This window comes from Lipotes vexillifer, unplaced genomic scaffold, assembly GCF_000442215.2.
Source record: "Lipotes vexillifer unplaced genomic scaffold, Lipotes_vexillifer_v1.1 scaffold1023, whole genome shotgun sequence".
Classification (NCBI taxonomy): domain Eukaryota; kingdom Metazoa; phylum Chordata; class Mammalia; order Artiodactyla; family Lipotidae; genus Lipotes; species Lipotes vexillifer.
The window spans coordinates 320,268-336,578 of NW_006799713.1; the positions used below are offsets into that span (position 1 = coordinate 320,268).

The 16,311-nt window shown below is 36.8% G+C and overlaps 1 protein-coding gene across 2 annotated transcripts in view; it reads left to right on the forward strand.

The window, feature by feature from the left end:
• RDX (radixin) overlaps positions 1-16,311 on the forward strand; it is a 78,837-nt gene that overhangs the window by 52,113 nt on the left and 10,413 nt on the right. For both annotated transcript variants that reach the window (XM_007471871.1, XM_007471872.1), the window contains one exon: positions 6,355-6,485. In XM_007471871.1, the coding sequence (XP_007471933.1) occupies positions 6,355-6,485 (131 nt within the window). The remainder of the gene's footprint in view (positions 1-6,354; positions 6,486-16,311) is intronic.

Sequence of the window (16,311 nt, forward strand, 5' to 3'; positions counted from 1 at the left end):
AAAAAAAAAAAAAAAAAAAAGATATGAGACACAAGCCTCATAAGAGCGCAGCAGAGTAAACTTTGAAAAATGCTTTAAATATTATAGTCAAGTTAAATATCGGCTATACATTTATTCCCTTTTTCAGTACAAAGACTAAATTTTCCCCCCAACTTGCTTGTTACCTTCTGTCTTATTTCCTGCTTCCATATCTCCTTTACCTCTGTCCTTGAGGATGAACAAATGAAACATCAATAGGGAAAAGTTAATAACACCAGTGCCTATCTCCAGAAGGGGCCATCTGTGTGCCAGAGCTGTACCTGAAAGGTTCTGAGTTCATGGAATATTATTACAGCCTTTGGTCTTGAGATCTGTTTTGTGGTGTAAATCCTCATAAAGTGTCTCAGGGCCTCAGGGAGGGAGGGAGGAAGGTAACTAACTGTCTTGGAGAACTGTGGCAACACTGGATTTGATTGAGCAGAGGCTGGGGAATGTTGGGGGTAGGCTATTCAACATCTTAGAGTAGCAGCCTGGCACGGAAAAAAGTAGCTCTTGGCTATACTTAACAGTTCCTTGAAAAGTACTGTGCTCTTGCTTTCACAGACAAGCCTGCCTTTTCAGCTTTCTAAAGAATACAGAAAGGTCAGCAGCCTCTGTGGAGGCCACCAGGCCCTTGCTTTGCTCAAGGAAGTTGGGAAACTCAAACATTTCCTTAAACCTCAAGCACTCCTGTCTTCTAGAGGGGTGGGGGCTCCCAAATTCTTATGTCTCTTTACCTGTGTATACTCTTACAGGTTGAATAGGATAGGAAGAAAGAGGTGAATGTGCTGCAGAGTGAGTCCAAGTCTTGGCGGCAGAGGGGTGCTTAGTTACTGACTCCTGACTGTTGAGAAAGTACCTTGTAGGGAATTCTAGAACAGAGGTGGAGCTCCTCTCACATGAATGAACTCCAAGCCCTAGATTATTAAATGCTGTGAGGATTCATTAAAACCAGCTGGAGAGGTATGGTCACCCTTACACTTAAGGGTCTATCTCTTGCCGACTTGCCACAACTGTACCTGTTTATCCCAAAACTGGGTTGATTCTCTTTTCATGTTGGAGGCATATAGGTACTAGGAGCTGTAGGAATTTTTAAGTTTAGGTTTATTGAGTAAGGAATTGATAATAAAACTTTGCTGGTAAGCTTATCAGAAACTGCAGGTTGAGAAACTACATGGTTTGGGCCTGAAATTCAGAATTGACATCAAATGGCAGCAATGTCTTTTAGAAATATTTAGGTATATTCAGATAAGTGTCAGATGAAATCATAATCGATTTTTTTTTTAACGAAAGAAAATTATTCCCATTAAAGTAGACAGTATTATCTGATAATTAACATAGGGTCTCTTATTCATCATTATACTTCTGGCCCTCAACATAGAGTCTGACCCACAGTAGGCCCTTGGTAGATGTTTGATGAATGAATTTGGCTATATTTAGATATGTACTGTCATTCTAAGGGATTTGTCAAAGGAGATTAAACTGGTTTGTCATCTTGTATCTAAGCATAAGTTGGTACTACCTTAGAAACCTTAGCCACTGGAGACAGACATCAAAAACAACGGGAGCTATGAACTTGCAGCCTGCAAAAAGGTGAACCCAATCACAGTAAGATAAGCAAAATGAGAAGACAGAAAAACACACAGCAGATGAAGGAGCAAGATAAAAAGGCACCAGACCTAACAAATGAAGAGGAAATAGGCAGTCTACCTGAAAAAGAGTTCAGAATAATGATAGTAAAGATGATCCAAAATCTTGGAAATAGAATGGACAAAATGCAAGAAGCAGTTAACAAGGACCTAGAAGAAATAAAGATGAAACAGACAATGATGAACAACACAATAAATGAAATGAAAAATACTCTAGATGGGATCAATAGCAGAATAAATGAGGCAGAAGAACGGATAAGTGACCTGGAAGATAAAATAGTGGAAATAACTACTGCAGAGCAGAATAAAGAAAAAAGAATGAAAAGAACTGAGGACAGTCTCAGAGACCTCTGGGACAACATTAAACGCACCAACATTCGAATTATAGGGGTTCCAGAAGAAGAAGAGAAAAAGAAAGGGACTGAGAAAATATTTGAAGAGATTATAGTTGAAAACTTCCCTAATATGGGAAAGGAAATAGTTAATCAAGTCCAGGAAGCACAGAGAGTCCCATACAGGATAAATTCAAGGAGAAATACGCCAAGACACATATTAATCAAACTGTCAAAAACTAAATACAAAGAAAGCATATTAAAAGCAGCAAGGGAAAAACAACAAATAACACACAAGGGAATCCCCATAAGGTTAACAGCTGATCTCTCAGCAGAAACTCTACAAGCCAGAAGGGAGTGGCAGGACATACTGAAAGTGATGAAGGAGAAAAACCTGCAACCAAGATTACTCTACCCAGCAAGGATCTCATTCAGATTTGATGGAGAAATTAAAACCTTTACAGACAAGCAAAAGCTGAGAGAGTTCAGCACCACCAAACCAGCTTTACAACAAATGCTAAAGGAACTTCTCTAGACAAAAACACAAGAGAAGGAAAAGTCCTATAATAACGAACCCAAAACAATTTAGAAAATGGGAATAGGAACATACATATCGATAATTACCTTAAATGTAAATGGACTAAATGCTCCCACCAAAAGACACAGATTGGCTGAATGGATACAAAAACAAGACCCATATATATGCTGTCTACAAGAGACCCACTTCAGACCTAGAGACACATACAGACTGAAAGTAAGGGGATGGAAAAAGATATTCCATGCAAATGGAAACCAAAAGAAAGCTGGAGTAGCAATTCTCATATCAGACAAAATAGACTTTAAAATAAGGACTATCAGAAGAGACAAAGAAGGACACTACATAATGATTAAGGGATCGATCCAAGAAGAAGATATAACAATTGTAAATACTTATGCCCCCAACATAGGAGCACCTCAATACATAAGGCAAATACTAACAACCATCAAAAAAAAAAAAAAAAAAAAAAAAAAAAAAAAAATGCCTTAAAAAGATAATTTAACATGTGTAACTACCGAAGGTATGGTTATGTATTTTCATTTAGATCAGGGTTTGGCAAACTTTTTTTTTTTTAAATAAGTTTATTTATTTATTTATTTTTGGATGCGTGGGGTGTTCATTGCTGCGCACGGGCTTTCTCTAGTTGTGGCAAGCAGGGGCTGCTCTTCGTTGTGGTGCCGGCTTCTCATTGCGGTGGCTTCTCTTATTGTGGAGCACAAGGCTTTAGGCGCCCAGGCTTCAGTAGCTGTGGCACGTGGGCTCAGTAGTTGTGGCTCACGGGCTCTAGAGCTCAGGCTCAGTAGTTGTGGCCCAGGGTTTAGTTGCTCCACGGCATGCGGGATCTTCTCGGACCAGAGCTCGAACCCATGTCCCCAGCATTGGCAGGCAGATTCTTAACCACTGTGCCACCAGGGAAGCCCTGGTAAACTTTTCTGCAGAGCCACGTAGTAAATATTTTCAATTGTGGGGGCATATGATCTCTCTCGCAGCTACTAACCTCCTCCACTCGAGCACAGAGGCAGCCTTTGACGATACATGCATGAATGAGCATGGCTGTGTGCCTGTGGACTTCATTTACACAAACAGTGGCCCATGGGCCATAGTTAGCCTCTCTCTAGTTTAGATCAAATGACTGCTCCTTTAGATTAATTTCACTCATTTTCAATTCCAAGTTTTCTTGTACATGTGCATAAAATTAAGCAATAGTTGTTAATGTATTCACTCCATTAGCAGAACTTCACAAACAAATAATGCTGGTTTTATAGCAGTATTCTCAGATGCTTCAAGAGAAAATCATTTGTTAACTTGAATAATGGTTCAATATTTTTTCAAATGAAAAAAAACCCCACACATACCCTGTCCCAAAGCAGTATAGACGAGTCTGACAAACAAGACATATTTTAACAAAAGAAATGGCCTCTGCTTCATTGTGTTACTTTTTTTTATTCTTTATATTTGGCCAACCACTAAAGCATTGATTTTGAACAAAATGCAAAGAAAATTTAGAGGACTAAATTCATATACTCAAAGTGAGGTTTTTAAAAGACCACTATCAAAATATTATGATAAAACCAGGTAAAGCATTCAACATAGAAAATAAAATTTAGGGCTTCCCTGGTGACACCGTGGTTAAGAATCCTCCTGCCAATGCAGGGGACACGGGTTCGAGCTGTGGTCCGGGAAGATCCCACATGCCACGGAACAACTAAGCCCGTGTGCCGCAACTACTGAGCCTGCGCTCTAGAGCCCACGAGCCACAACTACTGAAGCCTGCAGCAGAGCCCGTGCTCCACAGCAAGAGAAGCCACAGTAATGAGAAGCCTGCACACCACAAGGAAGAGCAGGCCCCACTCACAGCAACTAGAAGAAAGCCCACGCACAGCAATGAAGACCCAATGCAGCCAAATAAATAAATAAATAAAACATTTTTAAAGAAAAGAAAATTTGTTTTGTGGCAAAAATACAAATACAAATTTTGGTAGAGCAAAGCAGCATGGTTAAAAACGGCATTCTTACTAAGTTAAGAAGTTTATAGAGCAGAAATGTCCTTAGAATTGGTAACTGTATCCAAAGTAGTAGCAATATGCTATCCATCAAAATAGAAGCTGTAATTATAAAAATTTACAAATACACAGAGAAACTGAACTTCAAAATTTCTCAGACAAAGCTGTGGTGGAATACTAAGGGGGAAAATACTAAATCATAGCAGTATATGCTTTTTCTCTTTTTTTGCAGCTCATCATTAAAATTCTCATGGTAGACTTTGAAGAATTACTTTCTATATCAACCTAAGTATAAATGAGTCCTGTGAATTTGTTGGCATTTTCTTCAAAATCAGTGCTTTGGTGGTGAACACTGGTTAAGTATAAAGGATAAAAAAAAAAAAGACAACACAATGAAACAAAGGCCATTTCTTCTGTTAAAATATGACTTGTCAGACTCGTATACACTGCTTGGGGGAATGTGAGTTGGCACCATATTTATGGAAGTTTTTAAAATGGACATTTAGAAATATATCCTAAAGAATAATAGAACATGTATTCAAAGACAGAGGATGTTGGCTGCTGTGTTCAGGGACTTCCAGCCAGGAACCATACCAGGTGTTGGGAACACACAGAGTATGTATAAATTAGACTCAGCCCTGGGCCTCATGGTGTTCGCTGCCAACGTGATTTATAGCAGCAAACCCTGGAAACAACCCGACTTCCGATAATAGGAAATTGGTTGGCTAAATGATAACATAACTATAAAATGGAATACTCTGTGTCATTAAAAATGATATTAAAGGTCTATATTAATTAACCTGGCGAAGGACTCACAATATATTGTCTGTATTTTTTAGAATCTTTAAACAATAAGCCTTTATTAATTTTATGAAAAGAAAAATCAATGAAGGTATTTTCATTTTTAAAAAGGCCCCATTTTTAGTGCTTCACGGGTTTATAAATTACAGAAACAGCTCAATTCCAGTCTGTTTCTTTAACTACCTTCCAAGAGATTTCTCTTGGTGCAATATTTCATTCACCTTAGTTTGGTTGTCTTCTTTCTGGAGAGCCTCTAATTTCTGCCTCTGTACCTCTGTGGGTTTGGCCCATTCTTTTTCAATGTCCTGTATTGCCTTAAAACAATATAAGTTGTAAAATTAGCAAAATTAACAGAAATGAATTAATCTGACAAAAACATACTCGTGTATAAAAGGCTATAAAAACAGACCCAAGGGTGGGATAGGGAGGGTGGGAGGGAGGGAGACAAAGAGGGAAGAGATATGGGAACATATGTATATGTATAACTGATTCACTCTGTTATAAAGCAGAAGCTAACACCATTGTAAAGCAATTATACCCCAATAAAGATGTTAAAAAAAAAAAAGAAATTAAATTTCTATTAATTAATTTTTAATGGTTGAAAATTGTTGCCCTCCCAAGTTATTTTGCTGTTTAAAGTGAAACAGCCTTGTTTACTCCCTTCAAGCCTTTGTTACTTGCCCCAGTGGAGGGCTCCTGCTAATCTAAAGAAGTCATGTCCTTGGGTATAGCAGCTGTGCAGTTAACTCCTTTTGTGCTGACATGTAATTTACTGTCAGGAGTTCATTTTAAACAGTCATTGACTAAACTTTTTGCAACCTCACAATTGTGTATGTAACAGTGTAGTCCTATATTCTTAACTATATGAGTTTTGAACAAATCTGAGTATAATGAGGACCGTTAAAATATTTATGCTGTAGTTTCTTCTTAGTTGATTCACAGCTAGTACTTAGGCTTCATATGAATATTTGCATATATTAATTTGTAAAAGCACAATTGTAATTCCTTTTAAGGGCGCAATTAGAGAATGAAAAGAAGAAAAGAGAAATCGCAGAAAAGGAAAAGGAAAGAATAGAACGTGAAAAGGAAGAGCTAATGGAACGTCTGAGGCAAATTGAAGAACAGACAATGAAAGCCCAGAAAGGTAAAAGTTTCTTTTTGACACTGGATTCAAAATTGTTGCTCTGTCTTCAGCTAATAGTATTTCTTACTACTGTTAAATCTTATTTGTCTTATCTAGAATAATTACATTTAATTGCCAATTTAATACTTGGTGGAATTACATCATAAACACGTTTAAGGCACATTCAACTATACAAGGCTCATATATTCTTTGTCTTTCATTTACTTAAGCACTCAAATATTTTTATGTGTACCCTTATATATTATGAACGTCTGTAGTAATTTATTCCTATCACTATTCAGGTTTCCATAAACAAAAACACGTTTTCAATACTCTCTGGTATTTAAACAAAAGCATTTTATGGATATGTAAGAACTTCAAGGCATCTAGGTAATTAAAGGCATTTTAAGCTATTCTGACTATTTAAACTCTTCTGGAACTGTCTCTAAATTTAATTTCAGTATATTAAAAAAAAATGCACAACACATAGTAGAAGTGTTTTGTTTGTTTGTTTTCGGTAACATGTTTGGAAGAACCTATGACCTAGGCAGTAGGTAACCAAAGTGCTACAGTGTATTTATAGAAAAGATACATTGGATTTAGAGAGTGTGGTTTATATAAAGTAACTCTAGAATATACTAATTTCAAACAAGAAATAGTGGGGAAAACAAAAGAAAAAAAGATATTGAGTAAAATAGGATCTTATGTTCCTGAGCAGTAGGATCTAGGGGATAACATGAAAATCTACATTATTTATAAAATTAAATTAATACCTGCTTTTCTGGCAACTAGTAGGACCAGCCATTCACTTCTGTTGGAAATAGCTAATGATCTTATTTAAGGTTTATTTTCATTCCTTACATCAGCCTACCGTGGTGGGGAGATGCTGTTGAGCAGTGGGTAGAATAACTTGCAGATGGGTAGCTAGAGGAGGAAGTCACAAAGACTGTTATAAATCCACAAACTGATCATTCCAATTGCAAGATGAATGGAAATAATATTTCTAAGAGAAGAAATAGAAATAAAAAAACCTGGATTTTATTCTGACTCATTAGAAGCCTCATTTCTCAGAGCTAGAAAAGACCTAGAAAGTATTTAGTTTAAAGCCTGGAGGTAGTAAAGAGACTTATTTGCAGACCATAAAACAAGGGTAGGGGCTTCCCTGGTGGTGCAGTGGTTGAGAGTCCGCCTGCCGATGCAGGGGACACGGGTTTGTGCCCCGGTCCGGGAAGATCCCACATGCCGCAGAGCGGCTGGGCCTGTGAGCCATGGCTGCTGAGCCTGTGCCTCCGGAGCCTGTGCTCTGCAACAGGAGAGGCCCCAACAGTGAGAGGCCCACGTACCGAAAAAAAGAAAAAAAAAAAAAGAAAAACAGGCATATGGTGAAAATGATTTGATAGGTTTCAGATTCCAACTCGATGCTGTTTCTCCCACTCTAGGTGCTTTTTCCTCAGTTAAAAAAGCAGACATTTGTGATGTGCCTACTTTTGTGCTGTGTTTTCGAAAGGCAGATACATAGCATGCATGGGAGTGAAGCCTGTGTGGTTGACAGAAATGAGATGTATACGTTAAAAATATTAATAAAGTGAGGTAACATGTACTAAGCACCATGTGAAGAGTACGAGCAATACTCTTAGAGGAAGAATAGTGTAAAAAAAAAATCTGGAGTATACTAAAGTGTGTTTTTTAAAAAAGGAAAGTTTAGGGCTTCCCTGGTGGCGCAGTGGTTAAGAATCCGCCTGCCAATGCAGGGGACACGGGTTCGAGCCCTGGTCTGGGAAGATCCCATATGCCACAGGGCAACTAAGCCTGTGCACCACAACTACTGAGCCCGTGCTCTAGAGCCTGTGAGCCACAACTACTGAGCCCACGTGCCACAGCTACTGAAGCCCACGCACCTAGAGCCCGTGCTCTGCAACAAGAGAAGCTACCGCAATGAGAAGCCCGCGCACTGCAACAAAGAGTAGCCCCCCGCTCAACGCAGCTAGAGAAAGCCTGTGCGTAGCAATGAAGACCCAGTACGGCCAAAAATAAATAAATAAAATAAATTTTTTTTAAAAAAGGGAAGTTTAAAGAAATGTATGATAGTGCTCTGATTTTAAAGAGAAGATTGAAGGATAGTACTTTTTCATTTACATAATACATTTTTTTAGAGAATAGCTATTTACTAAATCTTTCAATCTTATTTATTTAGGATGTATAATAAAAATATTAATGATTTACATACAGAAAAGTACTCAAGAAGCACCAAAGAATATAAGGAAGATAAAACATAAGAATATAGAGCATGACTGTCAAGACAGTTTCAAATCAGTCATCATCCTAAGGCAAAGGACATCCAGTTTGTTTGTTTGTTTTGTTTTGTTTTGTTTTGTTTTTCTAATAATACAGCTTTTCCAGGCTGTCCTAAACTCTGCATAGTTGTCTTGTAATTTATGCTAAATTCTCATTCAAATGCAGTAACTCTGGTCATATCTAAATCATGATATTTAGTAGATATACCTATAAATTTTTGTGAAAAGAAACTTCCATACTTCATTATTGTCATTTTCTTGAAGAAAATTTTATTGAAGTCATTATTTGAAATGTCATAAATCATTAAATAGAACCATTCTGACATTTTGCATTGCCATAATTCATCATTGTTAAATTATTTAGCTTCCTTTATCATTCTTTTAACCATCTTTAAGATATATTGGTGACTATATTTGAGATACAATACAGCCAAACTTGCATTTAGTCACTATTCCAACAAATATCAAAGTGAATTTCCACCTTCACAAAGACAAACCACAGGAAAGAGTTGGGGGTATAGTGATTTCATTCATTCTGGATACTTGTTAAGCACCTAGTACTTAATAAGTACATCCAGTACTGTTCTAGGCATTGTTCTAGGTATTGGGAATATAGTATTGAACAGATAAGTTTCCTACTCTCATGTAGCTTACAGTTTATTGAGGAAAGACAGAGTAATAACATTAACAGATAATAAAGATCATTTTATGTAGTTCTAAGTGCTGTGAAGGAGATAAACAGGATAATGTGATAAAAGTAGTAATAATAAGTAGGAGGGGGTTTAGGTATGCATTGTTTACAAATAGGAGCCAAGCTTTAATTCTGTCATTAACTTACGACCATAAGCAAGTCATTTTAGCCTCTATATTTCTTTATGTTCCTAATTTCTAAAATGGAGGTAAGTAATCCCTAATTTAGCTTTTTGAGATTTTTTGATATATAAAGTTATATTAAAGTTTTTTGTTGTTGAAATTTTTTCATAGGTATAATAATGTGCGTACCTCTTAGGTGTAAGGCTCAATGAAGTTTTACAAAGTGAATTTATTTTTGTAACTACCCAGAACAGGATAGAGAACATTACCTGCCTTCAGGGAACCCCACCTTGTGTCCCTTTGCAGTCATTTTTTCACCCCAGATGTGACATATCATTCTGATTTATATCATCATGAGGTTTAGTCTTACTTTTTTATCTAATAGCTCTGTTGAGATATAACTTACATACCACACAGCCATTTGAAGTGTACAATTTAATAGCTTTTAGTATGTTTGCATAGTTGTGCAGCCGCCATCACAATTTTGGAACAATTTCATCACCCCAGAAAGAAGTCCCATACCTGTTAGCAGTCGCTCCCAGTTATTCCCAATTCTCCCTCCCTCAGCCTTAGGCAGCTACTAATTTACTTTTATCTCTATAGGCTTGCCTTCTGGACATTTCACGTAAATGCAGTCATGCAAAATGCTATCTGTTGTGACTTGCGCTGAGCATAATGTTTTCAGGGTCCATCACGTTTTAGCATGTATCAAGGACTTTATGTGTATAATGCTACATTTTACTTTTTCATCAGTTGTTTCCACTGTTTGGCCGTTGTGAATATGCTGCTATGAACATTTGTGTATCTGTACGTTTTCATTTCTTTTGGGTATAAGCCTGGGAGTGGAATTGCTGGGTCATATGTTTAACTTTTTGAGGACATGTGCATCTGATTTCTAAAACAATTATATGTCATTTAACATTCATACCAGCAAGGCATGTTTTCTCCACATCCTCACCAACACTTGTTAATATTTATCTTTTGGATTATAGTCATGATAATGGGTGCAAAGTGGTATCATTGTGGTTTTGATTTGCCTTTTTCTAATGGCTAATGATGTTGAGTATCTTTCCATATCCTTATTGGCTATTTATTTATCTTTGGAAAAATGTATTTTCAAATTTTCTGCCCATTTTTCAATCATGTTTTTTTTTTTGTTGTTGACGTATAAGAGTTTTTTTTAATATTTGTGTGTAAATCCCTTATCATATATCAGATATATGATATGCAAGTATTTTCCCCTGTTCCATGGGTAATCTTTTCACTTTGTTGATGGTGTTAAATTTGGTTTTAAATTTGGATGAAGTCCAATTTATTTATTTTGGCTTTTATTGCCTGTGCTTTCAGTGTAATGCCTTAGAATCATCTTGCCTATGTTTGAACTACATAGAAATGAGTTCATGTGTACTTACTTTTGGCTTCTTTTTGCTCAAACTTATGCGGGTAGCTGTAGTTTGTTTTTTCACATTGCTGTATAATATTCTATTGCATGTATTTACCGCAGTTTATGCATTCTACTGGTGATGGACATTTGTAATATTTCCAGTTTGGGGCTATTATAAGATAAGGCTGCTATGAACATTCTTGAACATAGCACTTGGTGTACATACCTACTAGTTTGTGGAATGTACACATCTAGGAGCGGAATTTTGAGATCACAGCTGTATAGAGCTATAGTAGATACTGCCACCAGTTTCCCAAAGTGGTTGTATCAAATTTCATTCCTACCACTGCTCTACATGTTCATGATTACATTCACCACTCATTATTAAAAGGGTTTCTTTTTTGTTTTGTTTGTTTAGCCATTCTGGTGAATACAATGAGTACAGTGCATTTTCTTGATGACTGATGATTTTGAGCACCTTAGCAAATGCTTATAGCTGTCTGTGAAGTGCCTTTTCACTTATTTTGCCCATTCAAAAAAAAAATTGGATTTTCTTCTTTTTCTTATTGATCTGTAATAGTTCTTTACATGTATTGTAAAAACATCTCTCCGTGGTTTACCTTTTTACTCTTAATGGTGTCATTTAATGAAAAGACAGTCTTAACTTTAATCTCCATTTATCACTCTTTTTCCTTATGGTTGTGAATGTATTATTGTTTACTACCTCCTAGAAACTTTGTTTTACCTTTCACATTTAGGTCCACAGTCCATATGTAAGTGATTTTTATAAGAGTCAAGGTTTGTTTTTCCCCGTACATATTTCTAACTGACCCAGAACCATTTATTGCAAAGACTTTGTACCATACATAGCATCACCTTTGTCACAAATCCAGAAGTCTATATGTATGCATCTGTTTCTAGACTCTTTTCTGTTCCACTTATCTATTTGTCTCTCCTATTGCCAATGCCACAGTGTTCAGTTACTAGTTGTACCTAAAAAGATTTTTAACTGACGCGTCATAAATAAGTCATAGGTATATAATAAAATGGTAGGAAGCATGTTTCAAAGACAAGGCAACTCTTGGGCTCCCATGTTACTTAACTTTATCTTTTATCTTTAATCTTTTATGGTATTAGTTGTTAATTGTTACACATTATATACTTTCATAAATTATAATCCTGAAATTGAGAAAAGGAAAATAATTACTTGAAAAAGTTAATACAGAGAGCCATTTAGTTTATAACAGGACAAACTAAGTCTCCAAAAGAGTTTAATATCTGCCAAGACTGGACTTCTCCATTTAAGTCAACGGACTGAATATTCTGCATATTTCACAGAATAAACCCTCTCCTCCCATGGTACTGCTAGGTGATGCACCTCCTGGATCATCCCTGGGTTGGTAGTTTTCTCTTTGTTTGCTGTATTAACTATACTTTTCCTTTCTTCCCATCTCTGGTAGCTTCCTTTTCTACTTATTCACAATCGTTTTCTTAATCGAGAGCTCCTGGAGAGGAAGTTCTGGAGATGGAAAATCCGGGAGAGGAAGATCAGCTGTTGAAATGTCTTTGCTGCAAACCTCTATGGGTTGAGGATGTGATAACAGTTTCTCAATGGGATGACAAGCTCTGTAATGCTGATTTATCTTCTAAGTTGGCATTTATAACACAGATTTTCTGTTGGGTTTTCCACCGCTGCCCAAGTCTGGTCTTTTCAGATTTTCTTCCTTTAAACTTTCATTCTCAGCCACAGGAGGAGCTTCACATGCTCTTCACATTTGCAGTATTGCTGTTTATTTGGTGGTTAGAAATGTTTTATCTTTTTTGAGGTGGGGAGGGGCCTTTTTTTTTTCCTTCAATGCATGATTCTAGTGCACTGGCTTACTGTTTTGCTAAAATAAAATTAGTAGTGTGTTTGGGTCCCTGTCAAAGAGCTCCTGAAGTTTTAGCTGGTTTTTCTTTATAGAGGGCCTGTGGATTGTGAACCTAAATGTTAAAGGTAGAATGAAGTTTCTAGAAGGTAGTAAAGGAGAGAATGTGTTCATAACCATAAGGAAAAGATTGATAAATTGAACTTTTATAATTATAAAGGGGACTCTGGCCCTTGGCATCTCTGCAGAGGGTTTGTAGGACCCCTGAACATCTGTTTCTACGTTATTGTCAGTGTTCCTCTGGCCGTTGATTCTTTCCCCATGCTTTGCTTTTTTTCCACCTCTCCTAGATGAGCAGTGTCAATCATAGTTATTTTAATGACCTTGCTTGCAAACTCCAATGTTTGGATAATCTATGGGCCTATTCTGTAGTCTGTTTTCCCATTTTGGGGTGGGGGGAGGGGGTCAGGGGCTCATTTGGTCCTATCTGGTATACCTGGTAATTTTGATTGAATGCCCAACATTGTATATGAAAAGTTATAGAGACTTTGGATGGTGTTATTTTCCTTTAGAGAGGATTTAATATGCTTTTGACAGGCAGAATATGTGCAGATCACCTGGATAGAGTTGAGCTGGGTTTCAGGCTTTGTTAACGTTGGTCTCTTTCTGGTTTTCCCATTGCTAGTCTAGCCCTTTGGGGGTGTCATCTGAAAGACTGCATATTTACTGGGGCCCTTCTGTCTTAGAGGGCCTTGAACTCCAACCTTTGACTCCCAAGCTGCAAGAGTGTTAATCTCTCTGGTCACCTCTTTACCCTCTTACAGCTGCTTTTTGCTTGTTTCCGTATATGTGCATTTTAGGAGTTGGCAGATGTCTTGAGGGGAAATGCACATAGATTTTGAGACTTTTCTGTTTACTCCTTTTCAGGATCTTATCCTTTCAAGCCTTGGATGCTTTGGCAGCCCCAAAGTCTAAATCTTTGTCTTCTTAGCCTGATAGAATACTACAGGCTCTGCCTCTATTCCACTCTACTGGGAATATTATATACCTATTTTTTTTGCATATAAAATAAGCAAATACATGATACACACACAAAGATATGTTTTTCTTTCCACTTCTTTCTTTTTTTTGTTGGCAGTAATCTCAGATTTTATTCAAAAGCAAGACCACCCACCCCAATTACTCTGGTTATCCCTTCATAATGAACGTATCCTACTTTTACAAAATTTTTCCTTGTGTCTACTTCAGTGAATTTAAAAATTAATTTATTGTCTCAATTATCTTTTCATTGTTTGGCTGTGGAAAATTGGCATATTAGATTGCACTGCCTGGAATAGCAACCAGAAGATCCCCTATAAACTTGTTAGAAAAGTAAATTCTCTGGCTCCATCCCACATCTACTGAATCAGATCCCGTAGGGGTGGTACCCAACAATCTAGTTTAACAAGTCATCCTGGAGATTCTGATAGAAACCATTTGAGAAACACTAGCATATGAGAAACATGTGCTGTTTACTTAATGGACAGGCAGACATGGAAGTGAGGGAATATATCAAATAAGAAAATAAGCAGTGGCCCAAGTGCTTTGACTCTAAATGGGTACAGAATAAGAATAGCCATGAATGAGACTCATAAACTGGTTCTATTCAGATACGTATGAACTGCCCCTCTCTTCTGCTTGATTTCCATGGTCTTACGTTAGTGTAAAACCCCAGGTACATTTGTCTTGGGCAGATCTGTAAATTCTTCAGCATATGGACACTGTAGAGAAAGAAGTAGGATTGACCATTTCCTAATCATCTCCCAGGCTGCATTACCCAATACGCAGTCTGTCTACGCACATGTTTCTGTCATCTGCCAAGCAGGGGCAGGAAAAAAAAGTAATATATAAATACATTTATGTACATAAGTACATTTATATAAATATAGATTTTTATATAAATAAATATGTATAATACATGTTTTTAAAACCTTCATTTTGAGTAATGGTTTTTAAAAGTACCAAAATGGTCATTATTAGAAAAAGCAAAACATTTTTGGCCTTGCTTATATCTTTTTATGACTTTGTATTGTTTTTAGTTTGATTGCTGGGACTAAGGCACTAGATACAATTTTTCAATGCCTGAGGCCTTATAGGGTTTTAATCTGGCTCAGAATTAAAATTAAAATCTGGCTCAGAATTCTCCACTTCCACTTCTTTCTTAAACAAAAGGTACATATATCCTTTTGCACCTTGCTGTTTTCAGTTACCATTGCTTAGATGTAGTACAGGTATTCTAAAATTGCTTTTTCAGTAAGTAATTTGTAATCATATTCTTAATTCTATGATTTCTAAGAATTTTGATAATAGAACTTTTATTTGCTTTTTTGTTTTGTAATAGTATTAGTTCTTTTCCCAGGGTAAAAATAAACTATTGCCCTAGACTGGAAAGAGGAAGAAAAAAATCTATAATCTTCTGAGATTTTTTTTATTATTATTTTTTTTACTAATACTGTTACAATTTTTGTAGCTTCCAATCTTTGCCCTTGGGGGTGACATAAGAGTTGATTTGGCTTGCCAAGTCTTAGACCTGTCAAAATCAAGTGATGCTTGTGTTCAAACCTGATTGAGAAAGGGAAGCTTTCACAAATTTTATTAGCTTGAACTTAGAATAACTTCCCTGGTCTACACCTAATTAACTTCCATAACCATCTACATCAGTATATTGTGTACTGTTAATGAGAGAAACAATTTATTCTTGTAACCTTTCACCTTTGTCCTGAAAGAGCTGAGATTCTAAAAGAAGCCAGATTTCCTTCGTACTCTCTTCTCACATGCCAGACCTCAAAAATTGTAGGTTCTTGCTTTTTTTGACCCAGATAGGCAAAACATTGATACTATTCACATTTCTCATCTAATCCTTCTCCTCAAGGGCTTCTAACTGGATCCAAGGTCTGGAGGGATGTTTGTTTCATAGAAATATATATATATTTTTTGGCCATGCCGTGGACCTTGAGGGGTCTTAGTTCCTTCCGTCTTAGTTCCCCTGACCAGGGATTCAACCCAGGGCCACAGCAGTGAAAGTGCCGAGTTCTAACCACTGGACCTCCAGGGAACTTCTGAAATATTCTAATTTGTGGGTTCACAAACTTTTTCTGTAAAAGGCTGAATAGTAAATATTTCAGGCTTTACAGGCCACGTGGTCTGTTACAGCTATCAACTCTCCCATTGCAGCGTGAAAGCAGTCATGTGCAATACCTGAACGAATGAGATTGTGTTCCAGTAAAACTATTTACAAAAATACGGCATTGGGTTGGGTTTGGTCACTGAGCCATAGTTTGCCAATCTTAGTTAACTGGAGAGGAAAGAAAGAGATCATTGTGGGATATATGGCACTTCAAAACCTTCCTTTCTAGACTAGAGACTAGAGTAGATTTGAAGTTTTCAGTTCATTTTCAACATTAAAAAAAATTAGAGTTTTGTGTAATTCTTTTTTTTTTTTTTTTTTT